Source organism: Euprymna scolopes, chromosome 24 (assembly GCF_053919585.1).
Source record: "Euprymna scolopes isolate OS-2025 chromosome 24, ASM5391958v1, whole genome shotgun sequence".
Classification (NCBI taxonomy): Eukaryota; Metazoa; Mollusca; class Cephalopoda; order Sepiida; family Sepiolidae; genus Euprymna; species Euprymna scolopes.
In genome coordinates, this window is record NC_136505.1 from 989219 (window position 1) to 1006649 (window position 17431).

Below are 17431 nucleotides of genomic sequence, written 5' to 3' on the forward strand. Positions count from 1 at the left end.
TCCTTCTTTTGACAGGATAACAAGTAACGTTCTTATTTTTTCTTATTTATCTATTTATCTATTATCGAAAGAGTGCCACGTGCAAGTGGAGAAGGAAAAAAACAGAGTTATGCAAAATTTGTGTCGAGAATTGTCTAAAGTTCCGATTTATTTGGCTTTCACTTTAATAAGAACGTTAATTTATGAGGTGAATTTATTCGACACAATATGATTCAACTCAAAAAAATAAATAAAAGCTAACGTGAATTAAGATTAAAGTTAAGGTGTTATTGTGGACCCTCGTCCCTTTTAAAAAAACTTTGTTAAACAGTGTGACATATTTACATTCTGTGGAGGTCAGGCGCGAACGAACACCCAATAATTTTATTATACCATATTTCTTCAAACTGAAACATAATTATCAAAGTATACTTACGCAGATAAATATGAAAAAGTCTTTGTTAAAGTTTGTGCCATATTTCCATGGAGTACAGGCGCGAACGCAGACCCCACAATTTTATCATACCATCCCTATCAAAGTATTCTTATGTATATCTATTTCAAAAATCTTTGTAAACGTTTTTTTTTTTTCCATTTCTCACCAGTGACTCACCACTACAGTACTGTTTCACTGTTTCACAGCTCATCAGTGCGGCTAGACAGACAACTACCTCAAGCCAGGATTTAAACCCGACCGTCTGTACGGCAGTCATAGCTCCTAACCATTACGCTATTGGCGGCTGCTGAACGAGTAGTGAATTTAACGATGTTTTGACATCGTCCGAAATACTTCCGCTCGATTTGTTTACACAAAGAGCGTCGCTTATATGCTAATGGTAATTCGTGTATCACTTTTCAATATGCTCAACTAAGGCCGACTAGACTTCAATGCCTTCTTAGTCATCGGTTTGGAATCGAATTGTCGTATATGTTCTGGAAGAGAAATCCTTCTTAACTGGGACTATTTTTATTTTCGTTCCATCCATAGTGTCCCTTTCCCAACAAAAAAAAACAACCTTGTGTCTAAACATTGTTCGCATGTGGAGACAAAGAAATAAAGATTCTCAAACCTGAGAAAAAAAATGCCAAAACAACACAAGTCTGTCTTTGCTTACTCATCATTGCTTACAATCGTACCGGATTTCTCTTTGTCACTGGACTCAAGCAACACCTGTTCAGAAGAGATGAAGATGGTGATTGTGCAACCCCTGTTTCAGGCAGTCACTCTCGTGTAGAGTATCGAAACTATTATCATACAAAACTGGGTTATTTTGTCACATTTATTATAAAACTGATCTTAAAAATCACTTGTATTTTTTAGATGATCGCTATTGATGATCTCTCACATTTTTTTTTTTTTACTCACGTTCACCTCTAACAAGACATATCGCCACTTGGATGTAAGAGGCAATTATTTGAGACCATTCCTAGGAAAGATTAACAAGATAATAGTTTACGTTACATTTAAACTTCTGCATATCAGTACAGTCAGGGAAGTGGGTAGTGGGTAGTGGGAATTCCAAAGTCTAGCTGTTCGAGGGAAGAAACTATTAGAGTAGGAAGCTTTCTGGCATTTAGGAACCTTAATAGTGAAGGGGTGAGATTTTGTTGCTTAGCGGGTTTGTTGAGGATATGTTCGTCGAAGAGGGTACAAGTGCAACGAGTTCATCCGAGCACATTTCATTAAAATACTTGTAAAACAGGTGCAGAGATTCAACATTTCGGCGACGGGACGGGGGTTGGAGCTTAGTTGACAAAGTGAGACCTATTAGATTGAAAACTATTTTCTGGACCCTATTTAAGAGGGAGAGACTAGTGGTAGATGCGCCAGCCCAGCCGTGGCAACAATAGTCCATGCATGAGCGAATAGTGGCTTTGTAGAAGTACAGAATACTCTCAGGTATGAGTAGTCTTCTAGCACGATAGAGGGAACCCACTTTCCATCCTCCCTGACCCTTCACAACTAGTTGGTGTGGTGTGGCGCCAGTCGATGCCATCTACACCGGTTATTATTATTATTATTATTATTATTATTATTATTATTATTATTATTATTATGATAATAATAAGGGTGCTTTTGCAGTGTACGCTCGTGTATTTTAAATATTATTTTCAAGTTAAATAAAGTTTTGGGTTTGCATTACCGTACACATAGATTCGAAAAAGTTGTCAAAAAAACAAATATATAACAAATAAATGTTATCAAAGGCAAGATAAGTTACTTTTCTACCTAACTAGACATGTTTTTAGGGGTTTGTATTATTATACACACAGATTCGAAAAAGTGGCCAAAAAATAAATCGTTGCAGTTGGGAAAGCAGAATCCCGGAAGTGAGTTCCAAAGACCCGCAGTTCTGGGGAAGAAACTATTGGAGTAAAAGGCTTTCTTGTACCTAGGGATCTCTACTGTAAAGGGATGAGACTTAGTAGCTTGTCGGGTTTGTCAGGGGTAGTTACGTTGGGGAGGTACAAGTGTTTGCAGTTCGTCAGAGCATTCACCATTGAAGTATTTGTAGAACAGGCAGAGGGATGCAACATCTCGTCGATGGGACAGAGGCTGAAGCCTAGATGACAGTTCAGGACCTATCAGGTTGGCGACTCTCTTTTGAACCCTGTCCAGGAGCGAGAGACAAGAAGCAGATGCACCAGCCCAGATGTGACAACAGTACTCCATACATGGGCGAATGGTTGCCTTATAGAGGTATAGGATACTGTCAGGCGTAAGTAGTTTTCTAGCACGGTAGAGGGAGCCAACCTTCCTTGCAGCAGCCTTGGCAATGCTCTCAATGTATCTATTCCAGTTCATATTCCCTGTAAACGTTAGGCCGAGGAGTTTAAAAGAAGTACTTTCAGGTAATGTGTTCTTAGCCATTGCTATTGGTGGTAGAGAAGGTTTCTTGTAGTTATTGAAGCAAACAAGCTTAGTCTTAGCAGCATTGAATGTGACCAACCATTTTTGTCCCCATTCCACTACGGATTGAAAGTCATCCTCTAGTGTTTCTGCTATTTCCTTGGATATGTGTTCATTTGTTTTCCCCTCATATCTGTTATAGAGAGTGGTGTCATCGGCAAATATACCCATCTCCGAAACAATTTTATCAGGGAGGTCATTTATGAATATCAGGAATAATAGAGGTCCAATGATAGACCCCTGAGGTACTCCCGCATTTATGTCATATTGTTTAGATGTATGACCGTCGAGGACAACTTTGCTTGCAGTATCTGCCGGAACAGATACTACACTTCATATTTAATTTATTCCGTTTAAAGAAAAAATTACAATTAAAAAAATTTCAATATAAAATTAAAAAATTTTAAAAAGTAAAATCTCCAAAAGACAAAACAAATTTAAGCACAAGGCCCTATAAGATCTGGGGAGGGGAGTGTTGCAGGGTCTTTGTAACTAAAGTAAAAATGGAGTCTGTGGCGACTTTACTCTTGACTGGCAACATTTACCACAATACTTCATTCACTCTGTGGACTCTAAACTAACTAATGAAAACCCCAGCGTTTTTTTTTTCACGAAAGGATATATATACAATTTCTATATGTGTGTGTGTGTGCAAATTAAAAAAAAAATGTTTTTATTAAAATGTGTGTGTGTGTGTGTGTGTGTGTGTGTGTGTGTGTGTGTGTGTGTGTGTGTGTGTGTGTGTGTGTGTGTGTGTGTGTGTGTGTGTGTGTGTGTAAAAAAAGTTAAATTCATTGGAAAATAAAAAGTTCTTAAATTTGGAAAAGAAGCAGTTCGTGTTGGGGAGTGGGGGATGCAGAAAAAAATATACAAAAAATAAAATTGCCTAGTGCATTGTTAGTAAGGTCCCTCTCTGAGCTAACCTAGAAAGTTAGATCACCAACTGTTTTCCGGGGCACAGAAAACAAGCGGGAAGATCCCTAGTGGGGATTGGGAAGAATTCTTATCGGGTGTAGGGAGGAAAAATAAATAATTATCAAAAACAAAAAAGGGGAAGATGGGGGGTGTAGGCGGCGACCTTCGAGTAGAGGTTGCCTAGGGGGTGATAAAACAAAAAAGAGTGGGGGGGGTAGCCTCAGAAGGTTCTCTAGTGCCAATAAACAAACAATTGGGGGACAGGATCTTATTTGTACCACCAGTCAAGAGTCTCTTTACTTTTTATTTGTCTAACCTAGCGGGATGGGCTCCATAGGACCCAGTACCGCGTGTGCCATGCTTATGGTGGTAACACGAATTCAAACTTGGCGTCTCGTCGGATGCACAAGCTAGCGTCATGCACTCACCTCTGGTCAAAGGCCACTCGAGGCAACCTCTTCCAATCGCATCTGATCTTTACTTTAAGCAGATGTTTAAAGTACACTTTGATCTTGGCCAAAAGGTCGAGAAAAGCTTTAAAAGCTAAGAACAGCATCTATTAATAACAGACCTTTGATCTTAACCAAAAAGGCCAAGCACAAAAGTGTTACGGAAAGACCGACAGATCAACAGACCGACAGACCGACCGACGGGCCGACGGAGTGACTTATAAAGTCGCTTGCACGCGACTAATAACTTGAATTGTATTGATGACAGACAACGAATTTGGAGTAATAGCCGAATATAAAGTCACTTGTAAGGAAAAGTTTCTGATGATCTTGAAAAGGAGAAGTGCCTTAGTATGAGGATGGCTCGTTAAGCAAGAGTCAAGACTAGCAGGAACTTGACAGCTTAAATTTGTTGCATATGAAATTACCCCGCCCTTAGAAATGAATTGGTGATGTATGCTTAAGCATAGCAGTCAAATAAAGGTGTTATTTATAACAGATAAATATAGCGTCAAGATTTTAAAACGAGATAAGAAAAGTAAACCAACGTTTGAGGTTGGTATTGATTCTAAGTGATGCGTTTGTAACCTGTTAATTCTCACATGCGTGTATCTAATATCTATATACGATAGCGTGTCTGTTATTTTCTGTGCCACGCTTACATCTGGGTCGTTTAATTGTTATGTAGATCTATTTCTTGCAATAAATAATTTTACCAAGAATTTTTCACAAGTTTTTGGCTTGTTTGATGACTCCCAACTATCAATATTTCAATTTTGACCCCTGAGCAGCCCCTTCCCCGGATGAAAACCTAATAGAAAATTTTCTACGTGTCAGAATACCCTATATACCAAATTTCAAAACTGTAGATAAAAAATTCGTTCAGTATATAAGTGGAAAAGTGTCCTCAAGTACATAGTCTCACTTATATATATATATATATATATATATATATATATATATATATATATATATATATATATATATATATATATATATAGTTTGTTAATTTTTAATTGTTTTAAGACTTGCTATCGGATTCAATGTTCAACGTGATAATGAAGAATAGAGAGGCGCCGTGTTTCTTCCACCGAACAATAATAATTATGTTTGCTGTTAATAACTGTGGGATCTTTTGGAATTTTTCACCGTGCCACAATGAAAACCCTTGAACAATTGAACACGGTGTACGTTTTTTTTTTCTTTTTTCTTTCTTTTTTTCTTGGAAAGAAAAAGCTGATTACTTTTATAATAATCAGCGAATATTGTCGCCATCTTAAAAGCGAATACACGTGTTAATTATTATCTCACGCTCAATGATATCTCACTTGGATTGGACCGGGAACATTCCCACACCACTTTCACTTGCAACCTATTATTCATAAATAAAAATACACACACATACATATACACTCATTCAAAGATATTTTCATATTTTCGAGACTCGTCAGTGTGGCTAGACGTAATGGGATTCGATAGCTGGACGTCAGTGGTTTACGTCAGATGCCCTGCTAATTAAACACCGAATTTTGATAATCGATTAAATTATAGTCATTAGTTTACAGTAAATTTGTTACGCTACTAACAGCTAAAAAGATCCTTTTTTTTCGGAATAACCTTTCTTTTCGTTAATATATTTACAATTATTTGTTGATTAGCCATTCGTATCGGTGGTTTCTGGAGCAATATACGTTTGGAATTTAAAAACATTCAATTCTTCTAATTAGTCATAATTTATGATTGAGTGAACTAGCCAGCCATTTCTCAGCTAACTGTGAATTGCAAAAAAAAAAAAAAATAGTTGATTTTTTATGCGAATCGACGTTTATAAATTTGGGATTCATTCTATGACCTAAAATAAATGCTTCTTTGAAAACAATGATACCTTAGCGTATGTTCTTGATTTGAAATCTGAAAAATGTTTTGATATGCCGAAATCTCTCTATAGATTTAGCTATTTGATCATATTGTTGATTGATCTCATTTTGGAATATATATATATATATATATATATATATATATATATATATATATATATATATATATAGATGCGTATGTGTGTATGTGTGTGTGTATATATATATATAGATATATCAAAATTATTTCAGAATTAGACCTAATATTTACTAATGATTTTTCCTCTGAAGAGATGAGCCTACGTGGAAAATCTATGTTATGAAAAAAAACTCTGAATTGTATTATTTATCCAAACAATAAATTTCCGTTTTGAAAAAATATATATTTCTGAATGAAATTTAACTGCTATAAAATTTTAACTCTCTGTGTGTGTCTCCTTTCCGAGTAATAAATATGTTTTAAGCTCTTGCTAAAGTGTTTCTCAACGTAATTTATTGAACGTATATTCTTATATGAATATATATAAATATATATATGTTATATATATATATATATACACACACATACACACACGTGTGTGTGTGTGTGTGTCTGAGAGAGAGAGAGAGAGAGAGAATAATGGCAATAGTATTACGACGAAATAGAGAAATAAAAAAGGAACAAACCAAGTTAATTACACACAGAATATGTGCGTGTGTGCATATGAATATATATCTGCCCTTGCTTAAACGTAGCATTATATATATATATATATATATATATATATATATATATATATATATATATATATATATATATATATATATATATATAAGCAAAAGTACCCGTCGTTGACTGGGTTCAAAAACAGCCTACAGAAAATGGACTCTGATATATGAAAGTATGATAGGTTATGAAAAGGAAGGGTTGTAAAGGGATAGCTTCGAATTTGGGGGTATCAAAACCAAAGCAAAATATGATGAAAGTAAAAATAAAATAGATAAACTCCATGATTTCTTATACCATAGCTGTTCACACTGAAGCACTTATCACAATATTCTGTGGATCTATATTAAAAAGCCTTGTTAAACTTTGTGACATATTTCCATTCTATGGAGGTCAGACGCGAACGAACATCCCATAATTTTATTATACACTGAAACATAATTATCAAAGTATACTTACGCAAATAAATATGGAAAGTCTTTATTAAAGTTTGTGCCTATTTCTATTCTATGGGGGCCAGGCGCGAACGCAGACCCCACAATTTTATTATATCATCCCTATTTAAGTTAAAACATACTTATCAAAGTATTATTATGTACATCTATATCAAAAACACTTGTAACCGTTTTTTTTTTTAAATTTTTTAATTTTTTATTTCCATACTTTGTGGACGCAGACCCCACAATTTTAATGAATCAGCATTATGCCAGATAAAACATGCCCATTCCTGTGTCTCGATACATCTTCTATCATTATATGTAATCAGTTTTCTATAATAGTCAACCATATAGGAGCCTATTCGTGACCAGACACACACACAGACGTTCAGCTTTATATTATATATATATATATATATATATATATATATATATATATATATATATATTTAGTCATCGACATACAGTCCTGTTTCGTTGTATCACAACTCATCAGTGCCGCTAGACTAGCACCTCCCCCAAGCCAAGGATCGAACCTAGAACTGTCGTGTTGAAAGTCGGCAGCTCTACCTCTTAACCACGGAAGTGACACCCGCAAATAACTCGTCCGAATGTCTATTTAAACAAACATCCGTCCGCTACTTGTATAGTGCTCAACGAAACAGTACTGTATGTCGATGACTACAATATATATATATATGTATATGTATATATGTATATATATATATTGTAGTGATCGACATACAGTACTGTTTCGTTGTATCACAATTCATCAGTGTCGCTAGACTAGCACCTCAATACTGTATATTTAGTTATATATATATAATTTTATATTTTATAGATAAATAAATATATATATAAGTTTTTTTTTTTTTTTTTTTTTTTTTTTGTAAAATACGCATTTTCAATTATATTTCACCCGTTGCTTATACCAATCCTTTTTGCTTAGAAGCTCAATATTTGCTAAATATAACAACAAATATATATAACAGAATACCAGTATAGCTATATTCCTAGACCACAATATTTATTTTCCTTACCAAACAGTTCCTTTAGCATATAAAAGCTTCGGTACATTTTTAAAGAGTTTTTTCGTTATGCAGAAACAATCAATTATTATTATGGCAATAGCGAATTTTTTTCATGATATACCAAGATAGTTATTTAAATAAATAAGCGATGCTAAGTCTTCTGTGGAATTTTCAAATTTCTTTTTTTGACATTATATTGTCGGGCATATTTCTTTCTAAGCAAAACTTTTCTATTTTTCTGAATAGTATACGCACGAAAACATCCCATATAGACATAATAATAATAATTGATTGTTTCTGCGTAACATAATTTTTATAAAAAAATGTACCGACGTTTTGATATACTTAAAAAACTGTTTAGTAAGAACAATAAAAATTTGGAACTTGGAATATATACATATTATAAATACGTATTTATTATCCACACACATATATCATCTCATTAATATATATTCATACATATATATTAACTCTCCTGTCGATTTCAACGTTTGAGGTTCCGACTACCATTTAATGAACTCTGTGTTTGAATCTAGATTGGCATTTAAGAACCGCTAATAAAAAAAGAACGAAAACCACAGACTAGACAAGAGTGTGGGTGAAGAGTGCGTGTTGCTCTGTAACCCTCTGAAGCTCTATTCCTTTCTCTTGTTTCTCGCAGCTGAGCGATGTTGAATGCAGAAGAACTATGGATTCCTGTGTAAATTGCACTCTTCCAAGCCTTACGGCCTGAGGCACCATATATATATATATATATATATATATATATATATATATATATATATATATATATATATAATAAAAATTACAATTAAATTTACCAAAATGATCCAAGATGGTTAAATTAAAGTATATTATAAATATTAAAGAATTAATATTTATAAATTTATCTCAGCCAGATGTAAAAGCTCGATAAAACCAAATAGGATATAGAGCTTATAATACGAGCAAACACTTAATAAAACATCATCCAAAAGTTAATAAAACATGATTCAAAAGATAGAATTCTTCCTTGGAAGAATTCTGCCTTTTGGATCATTTTGGACCATTTGGATTTTACCTGTTGGATTGGAAGTTTTTTAATTCGACGGTGTTTGGATTTTACCATTCTTGGATTTTTTACCCTTCACTGGACTATCCATTCATGTGAAATTTTGTTATCATTTTTTCCTTTATCTCCTATTCCCCTTACCTCACCCTTTTTTTTTAACCAAGTAAGATCTGTGACTTACTTGTGGTTTCATTAAATACTTTTACATGCAAAATCCGATCCCGCATTTTGCTAATTCCTGTCCTCTGATGAGAAGGAGAGTATTTCTTCGAAACTCCGCGGATTAAGAACTATCCACTTATCTTGTGCTTCCTTTTTAAAATTAAATATGTTTTTAACTCTTTTTCAAGATGTTTTTTAACATGTTTTATTAACCATTTGTTCATATATATATATATATATATATATATATATATATATATATATATATATATATATATAATTATTTCCACAGCCAAACAACTTCTGTGGAAAAATTATATAATCTTTCACATTATGGAAATTATATATACACAGACACACATATACATTTATATATATAGCTTAATGCGTAAGAGGAAGAGAGAAAGTTCAATTCCTCCAACCGCCCCTTTATATTCCCTATATCATAAGAGAAGAAACTTAAAAATATTGCCGAATAACACCTAATCAATATTGCAACCTTGCATTAACCCTCTCCCCCCCCCCCCCACACACACACATCAAATTAGAAGCGTTTTTATATTGCCACTTGCCGTTTAGGTTGCACCTGTCAAAAATACCACTCCATAGATAATAGAACACTCCATAAACCGTTAAAATTTTACCACGCAGCAACAATACACCCCCAATTTTAACCCTAAAACATATACCCTTTAAACTCAACAATATGTTAAAGATAATATACAATCTTATATATCATTCTCTACATAACAAGCTTCTCTTTTATTTATTTAGAATTCAATAAAGCTCCTCCGAACATTCTATAATTCCTCTTAATCTTTTTCGTCTCTAATGAACCCTACGCTAGACGCCGCATCTTCCCCATGCTACCTAGCACCTTCTCTATTCTTCTGATGAGAAACATTAGGCTTCGAAATGCCCTAGCATAAAGAGTCCCTTCTATCCCCCAAATTTTGCTTGTATTCAATTATTCAATAAATGATCCATTCTACATCTACCAATATATAGTTCTGTGGCTTCGTTTCATAATCTTGTCGTCTTATTTATATATATATATAGAGAGAGAGAAATAAAAAAGGAACAAACCGTATTATGTGTTCATCAACGTTTCGTCTTTATTTCGAGGAAGTCTCGAAATAAAGACGAAACGTTGATGAACACATAATACGGTTCGTTCCTTTTTTATTTCTCTATTTTGTCGGAATACTATCTCCATTATTTTCATCATATATATATATATATATATATATATATATATATATATATATATATATATATATATATATATATGTATGTTAACATTTTGATATGTATAGGATTCTCTCTTGAACTTATTAAGCAATTATTATGAACTGTAGACACAGTTGCTAGATATAAGAGGTCGTAATGTTAAATATATTAAGGCTCAATTTATTTTATGAGAAAAGGGAGAAAAAAAATTATATACAACACCTATTATTCTGAAATGCTCACCTTTTTGCTATCGACGACGTTCAATGGTGTTTAACTTCTTTAATTTAACGATTCTTTTCTTTATCTTCTTTATTTTTGAACTTATTTCCTATTATTATCATTTTTTAACAGATCAACATTTCTGGTGCAGCTATGAACCCAGCTAGAGCATTTGGACCTGCTGTTATCTCGGGTGTCTGGACCGCACAATGGGTAACTATTTTTGAACATCCATTCTTTTGTATTATTTTAGAAAGACGGGTGTTGTGATAGGTAGAACACGCATCATCATCATCATCATCATCATCATCATCATCATCATCATCATCATCATCAATTTAATCTCCGTTTGACATGCTGGCGTGTGTTTGACTGCTTTAAGAAATTGATTTCTAAAGTAACCTATCTCTGGCCAGGTCTTTATTTATCCGTCTTTCCCTTTGGTGCATTTGTATCATTTCCTTGCCATTTCGCTGTGAACTGAACCTACTAGCTCAACTATTAAACATCGACTATCCCAAGAATTATCAGGCATTATTTCAACGTGATTATAGCATCGAAGCTTCCCGTTCTGCACTCATCTCCCTATACTGTCCAGATTTAATCTTCCTCAAATGGCCATGAGATATAAGCCTGTCTAACATCCACTTTGCACATCCATCGTAGCGTTCTCATATCATTTCTCTCCACGCAACGCACGTCTTCAACGCTCTTCCGTACACACCTGGTCGAATCTTCGCTTGGTCAACACTAATTATTATTATTATTATTTTTATTATTATTATTATTATTATTATTATTATTAGAATTATTATTATAAGAAACAGCTAAGAAATCATGGACGTGATTAAAGCGATAGTTTAAGGCACTGCAATATAATGAGGAAAATATGAACCGTTCACTAATTACTAGTGTTGGGACGATTAATCGAAATCGAAATCGGAATTGGGAATCGGAAAAATCTGAGCTTTTTGGGGTATCGGAATCGGTATCAGAATGGGAAAAATTTGAGCCCATTTCCCGGTGCCAAAACCGATTCCTTAACTTATCTTTTTTTATTTGATTTTGGTTTAAGAAACATCGTCCACTGCTTGTAGTAATAATAAAATAATAAATATTTATTGATTTAAACTTCCAGTAAGATTAAAATCTCTAGGTCACCTCATCACAAATGTGTTTTTACGTATAAGAAAATATAGGCACATTTAAGATGTGTTTTTACAGTAATAGAGACAGAATAATACTTTTATAGTAAAATATTTAGAGATTTACAAAGAATCGGAATCGGAATCAGTAATTATATCGGAATCGAGAATTTAGTACGGAATTGGGAAATATATTGGAATCGTCCCATCACTACTAATTACCTTTCTACAAATGATCAACAAAATAAGAGGGGCATTCCCAAAGTAAAGCCTCCTATTTATTTTTACTCAAAAAGTTGAAGAGCTACAAAGACGGGAGTGCTAATATTAAAACGAGCGACCTTTTGTGAGTCAGAATTTATTTTTCTACATATACCAGTAGTGTTAATATCACACCTAATAAAGACTGTCGAAAGAACAGTGCGACATAAGATGGTAGACTTTCTGGAAAACAAAGGACAACATGGATTCCGATTGCTTGTCACAGCTACTATCTCACTATGAGAACATCCTACATGATATTCAAGATGGAGATAACGTAGACGTAATTTATATAGATTTCGCAAAAGCTTTCGACAAAGTAGACATCGGCATACCCCTGCATAAAATTCGCTCGCTCTAAATTTGTGGAAAACGTGATACATGGGTGCATAGCATCCTCTCGGACAGGACACAAAAGTAACCATTCGAGGGAGTTTATCAGAGGCAAGTAAGTTATAAGCGGCATACCACAAGGTTCAGTATTACGTCCTCTATTGTTTTTTTATAATGGTACTGGCACATATAGAGACCTGGAACACGCCATAGTAACATTTTTCGTTGACGACACACGAAACATGAAAAAGATCTTCACACCACATGACGCAGAGCTTTTACAAGAAGACCTCAATAACATTATAAAATGGCTAATGACAACAGCATGGCTTTAAACAGAGACAAATTTGAACAACTGCAATACGTTAATAAAGGAAAAATCTGGATGCTGGTGTGGCCAACAAGAAATAATATCAAAGGAAGTAATGAAGGGTCTAGGGTTTTATATGAGCAAAGATGCCACCTTCACACAACATATGGATGACACTCAGCAGTTGCAAGACAACTAAAAGGATGAATACTGGGAATCTTCAAGAGTAGAAACAGTGGATGCATGCTCATACTATGGAAATCCCTTGTTCTTCCAAGGCTGGAATACTGCTGTCAACTATGGTCTCCACAAAAAGTAACAGAAATCTGCAAAATAGAAGCACCCTACAGAACATTCACCAGCAAAATATGTGGAGTAGACCAAATGAATTACTGAAGGAGATGCAACTGCATTCACTACAACGCCGAAGAGGACGATATATTATTATTTACATATGGAAAATCTTGGAAGTAAGGGTCCCAAACATAACACTAGCAGAAAGAACCCACCAGCGTCAAGGAAGGCTGTGCTATATAAAAATCACACCTGGGACTACAGAGAGGATCAAGTCCTTCATCCATTACAGCTTTACCTACAGTGGAACAAGATCACTCAATTGTATTCCGGCTGCAATAAGAAAAAACAACTGGACATCTGGCAGGAAAAGATACCTGACCAGCCACCAACACCAGGCTACCCTAGTCCCAACCTCAATCGTCTAGTGGACTGGACCTCTGTATGAAGTGGACAGCCTGGGTGCAGTGGAGCTCCAGCTCAGCTGTGTCAATAACCGACGGAATAACACAAACTACAAATTACAAACTACTATAGTCCTCACCATTCTCAATGCACTTTTGCAAGCGATGAACGATGGCTGTGCATGGACGTCCGGAACGGGTTTTGTCATATGAGGGTTGTTCTAAAAGCAGAGCCTCCTATTTTTTTAACTCAAAGAGTTGAAAAGCTACGAAGTCGGAAGCGTTACCATTAAAACGAGCTGTTTTTTTTTTGTGCTCCAGAATTTATTTTTCTACATCGTTACCACTTAATGCACTTTTGCTAGGAATTCAATGACGCATTTCTGCTTGTGACGCACGTCTATGAGAGGGATTGCGTACTTAGAGTCTTCACCCTCAATATCTGCAATAGAGATGAAACTTTCAGGTTATCGGGCATAACTTCAGTGATCATAACAATACAATTTGCAATCACCTTTGATCCATTCGGGCGGAATAAAAATAGAAGGCATTACTTTTGGAACTACCGTGTTTCTATTTAATTAGAATATTCATAAACAACAGGAAAATTAAAACATCCTTATTAAAATACTAGAAATAATAAATCGCTTCAATTCTAAAAAATAAGTCATTTTAAATCTATAAAAATCATAAGTCGCTTTAATCCTATAAAAATAATAAATCGATTTCATTTTATAAAAACAATAAATCGCTTTAATTCTATAAAAAAAATAAGTCATTTTAAATCTATAAAAATAATTAATCGATTTAATCCTATAAAAATAATAAATCGATTTCATTCCATAAAAATAATAAATCGATTTACTCCTATAAAAATAATAAATCGATTTCATTCTATAAAAATAATAAATCGATTTAATTTTATAAAATTTTTATTTTTATTTGCACTTTTTAGTTCTCACACAGATCATCATCAGAGATTGCTCAATAACAACAATCCTGGTGCTTCCTGGAGTCTGCGTGAAAAGTCTTCTCATATTTTAAATACTCTCCATAACTTTCGATAACTTTTGCAAATGAATGTGCGTTATCGCAACAGTCGTTTACCATTGACTTCTCGCTGAAATTTGGGTGGCAGTAATGGATAAAAGTGCTAAGAAATAATCAGTTCAAATTGACAGGCTTCTATGGAAGTTGATAGTTTAATCCTCAGTACAGTCGATACTAAGAATACAATTAAGAAGTACTTCAGACTTCTACCTAGTCATGGCTGACAGAACAAGAGAAATCTACCATCGTGAATTAAATAAAGGGTTCCATTTGAAATTCCGTACAGATTCCTTAGTTCGACATAAAGATTCTCGAGTTCAGCAAGACGTACTTAAAGAAGGTCGGAGGTTATATCGATCAAAACGTTGTAAGAATAACATTCAAGATGAGAACGGCAATCCGAATAATAAAAACGATAGAAAATTATTTTATTCAACTTTAAATAAATCAAAAAGGTTTGACATGCCGTAAAACAAAAGCGTAAATTGAAAATGTTTCTAGTATTTTAAATCAAATTTTGACTACGGAAAAATTATGAAAATAAAAATAAATATGAACAGTGTGTGTGTGTGTGTGTGTGTGTGTGTGTGTGTGTGTGTGTGTGTGTGTGTGTGTGTGTGTGTGTGTGTGTGTGTGTGTGTGTGCGGCTGGCGGGGTTTCCCTCACAGCGGTCGAGACATGAGAAAGAAAGGGTTGGTGCTTACCTTAGCATCATGGAATGTCCGTACTTTGCTCGACAACACCAGAGCTGACCGACCCGAGAGATGAACTGCTCTCGTAGCAAGGGAGCTTGCCCGTTATAAGGTAGACATCGCAGCCCTCAGTGAGACTCGCCTCTCAGACAAGGGTCAACTGACAGAGTCAGGTGGCGGCTACACCTTTTTTTGGAGTGGACGCAGCGGCGAGGAGCGCAGAGAGGCTGGCGTGGGCTTCGCCATCAAGACTGAGCACGTGAGGAAGCTGGTTAGCATCCCGGACGGCATCAATGACCGGCTGATGAAGATGCAACTCCCGCTTAACAAGGCAAGAACCGCCACACTGATCAGCGCCTACGCACCAACCATGACTAACCCCAAAGATACCAAGGACCAGTTCTATGAAGATCTGGAAAGCCTCATCTCTGCTGCTCCGCAGAGAGAGAAGCTCATCGTCCTCGGCGACTTCAATGCCCGCGTTGGCATGGACCATTCCACTTGGGACCGGGTCCTTGGCCACCATGGAGTGGGCAAGTGCAATAGCAACGGCCTACGGCTGCTCAGCCTTTGCGCTGCACACGACCTTTCCATCACCAACACCATGTTCCGCCTACCCACCCGTAACAAGACGTCGTGGATGCACCCACGCTCCCACCACTGGCATCTGATTGACTACGTCATCATCAGGGCAAGGGACAGGAGAGACGTAAGATTGACCAAGGCTGTGTGTGGTGCCGACTGTTGGACAGACCACCGCCTGATCATATCCAAAATGTGCCTCTACATCCAACCCAAGAGGCGGCCTCAGGGCCAGAAAGTCACAAAGCGCCTTGACCTGGAAAAACTTAAAAGTCCAGATGTCATCCATGAGCTACAGGAAGCAATCAAAGACAAGCTATCTGTCCCCCTCACCATCTCGGACACTATCGAAGATCAGTGGGCACACCTCAGAGAATCCACCTACTCCATCGCTCTCGAAATCATTGGACCCAAGCAAAAGAAGCACAAGGACTGGTTTGATGAAAATGACTCTGAGATCTCCACAGCGAGCAGTGCATTTGGAAGACTTAGAGACAATGTGTGGAAGAGGAGAGGCATTACACTCGCAACCAAACTGAAAGTATACCGAGCGGTCGTCCTGACAACCCTACTCTACGCCTGCGAAACTTGGACGCCATATAAAAGACATGAAAAACAGTTGAATGGCTTCCACCTCAGATGCCTCCGTAATCTTCTCAACATCCGCTGGCAAGACAGAATTCCTGACACAGAAGTCTTGAAGCGCGCGGGGCTCCATACCATCACCACCATAATCCGCAAAACCCAGCTCCGGTGGGCAGGCCATGTCTATCGCATGCACGACAGCCGAATCCCCAAACAACTTTTCTATGGGGAACTCAGCCAGGGAAAGCGGAATGCAAGGGGCCAAAAGAAACGATATAAAGACTGTCTGAGAACCTCCCTCAAAGACTTTGACATCAGCCCCCAGTCTTGGGAGAGTCGCGCTGCTAAACGTTCGGCCTGGCGTTGCGTCATCAGCCTAGGAGCCGACAGGGCAGAGAATCAACGCATGACACACGACCAGCAGAAGCGCAAGAGGAGGAAGGAGAGAGCTGCCTGTTCACAGCCTGCCGATACCGCCTTCACGTGTCCAGAGTGTGGAAGAGTCTGCCGAGCACGGATTGGCCTCATCAGCCATCTCGGGACCCACAAACCCCTGACGCCGAATTGATTGATACCTTGGTCATCGTCGATTCCGACGGACGAGCAAGAAGTGTGTGTGTGTGTGTGTGTGTGTGTGTGTGTGTGTGTGTGTGTGTGTGTGTGTGTATGAATGTTTTTATTTTATTTTGTCATTTTTTTATTATTTTGTTTTTTATTGGGAATGGGGCATCCTATCAGATGTTAGACATTCACCCGCTTTTTCAGACACTAACCGAGAAATATTTTAAAATTTATAACCGCCCCTTTAAATGCAATTGTTTGTATC

General features: G+C 36.3%; 1 protein-coding gene across 1 annotated transcript in view; it reads left to right on the forward strand.

Moving 5' to 3' along the window:
• LOC145246560 (aquaporin-like) overlaps positions 1 to 17431 on the forward strand; it is an 81366-nt gene that overhangs the window by 58655 nt on the left and 5280 nt on the right. The window contains exon 2 of the mRNA XM_080108158.1: positions 11082 to 11162. Coding sequence (XP_079964284.1) covers positions 11082 to 11162 — 81 coding nt within the window. The remainder of the gene's footprint in view (positions 1 to 11081; positions 11163 to 17431) is intronic.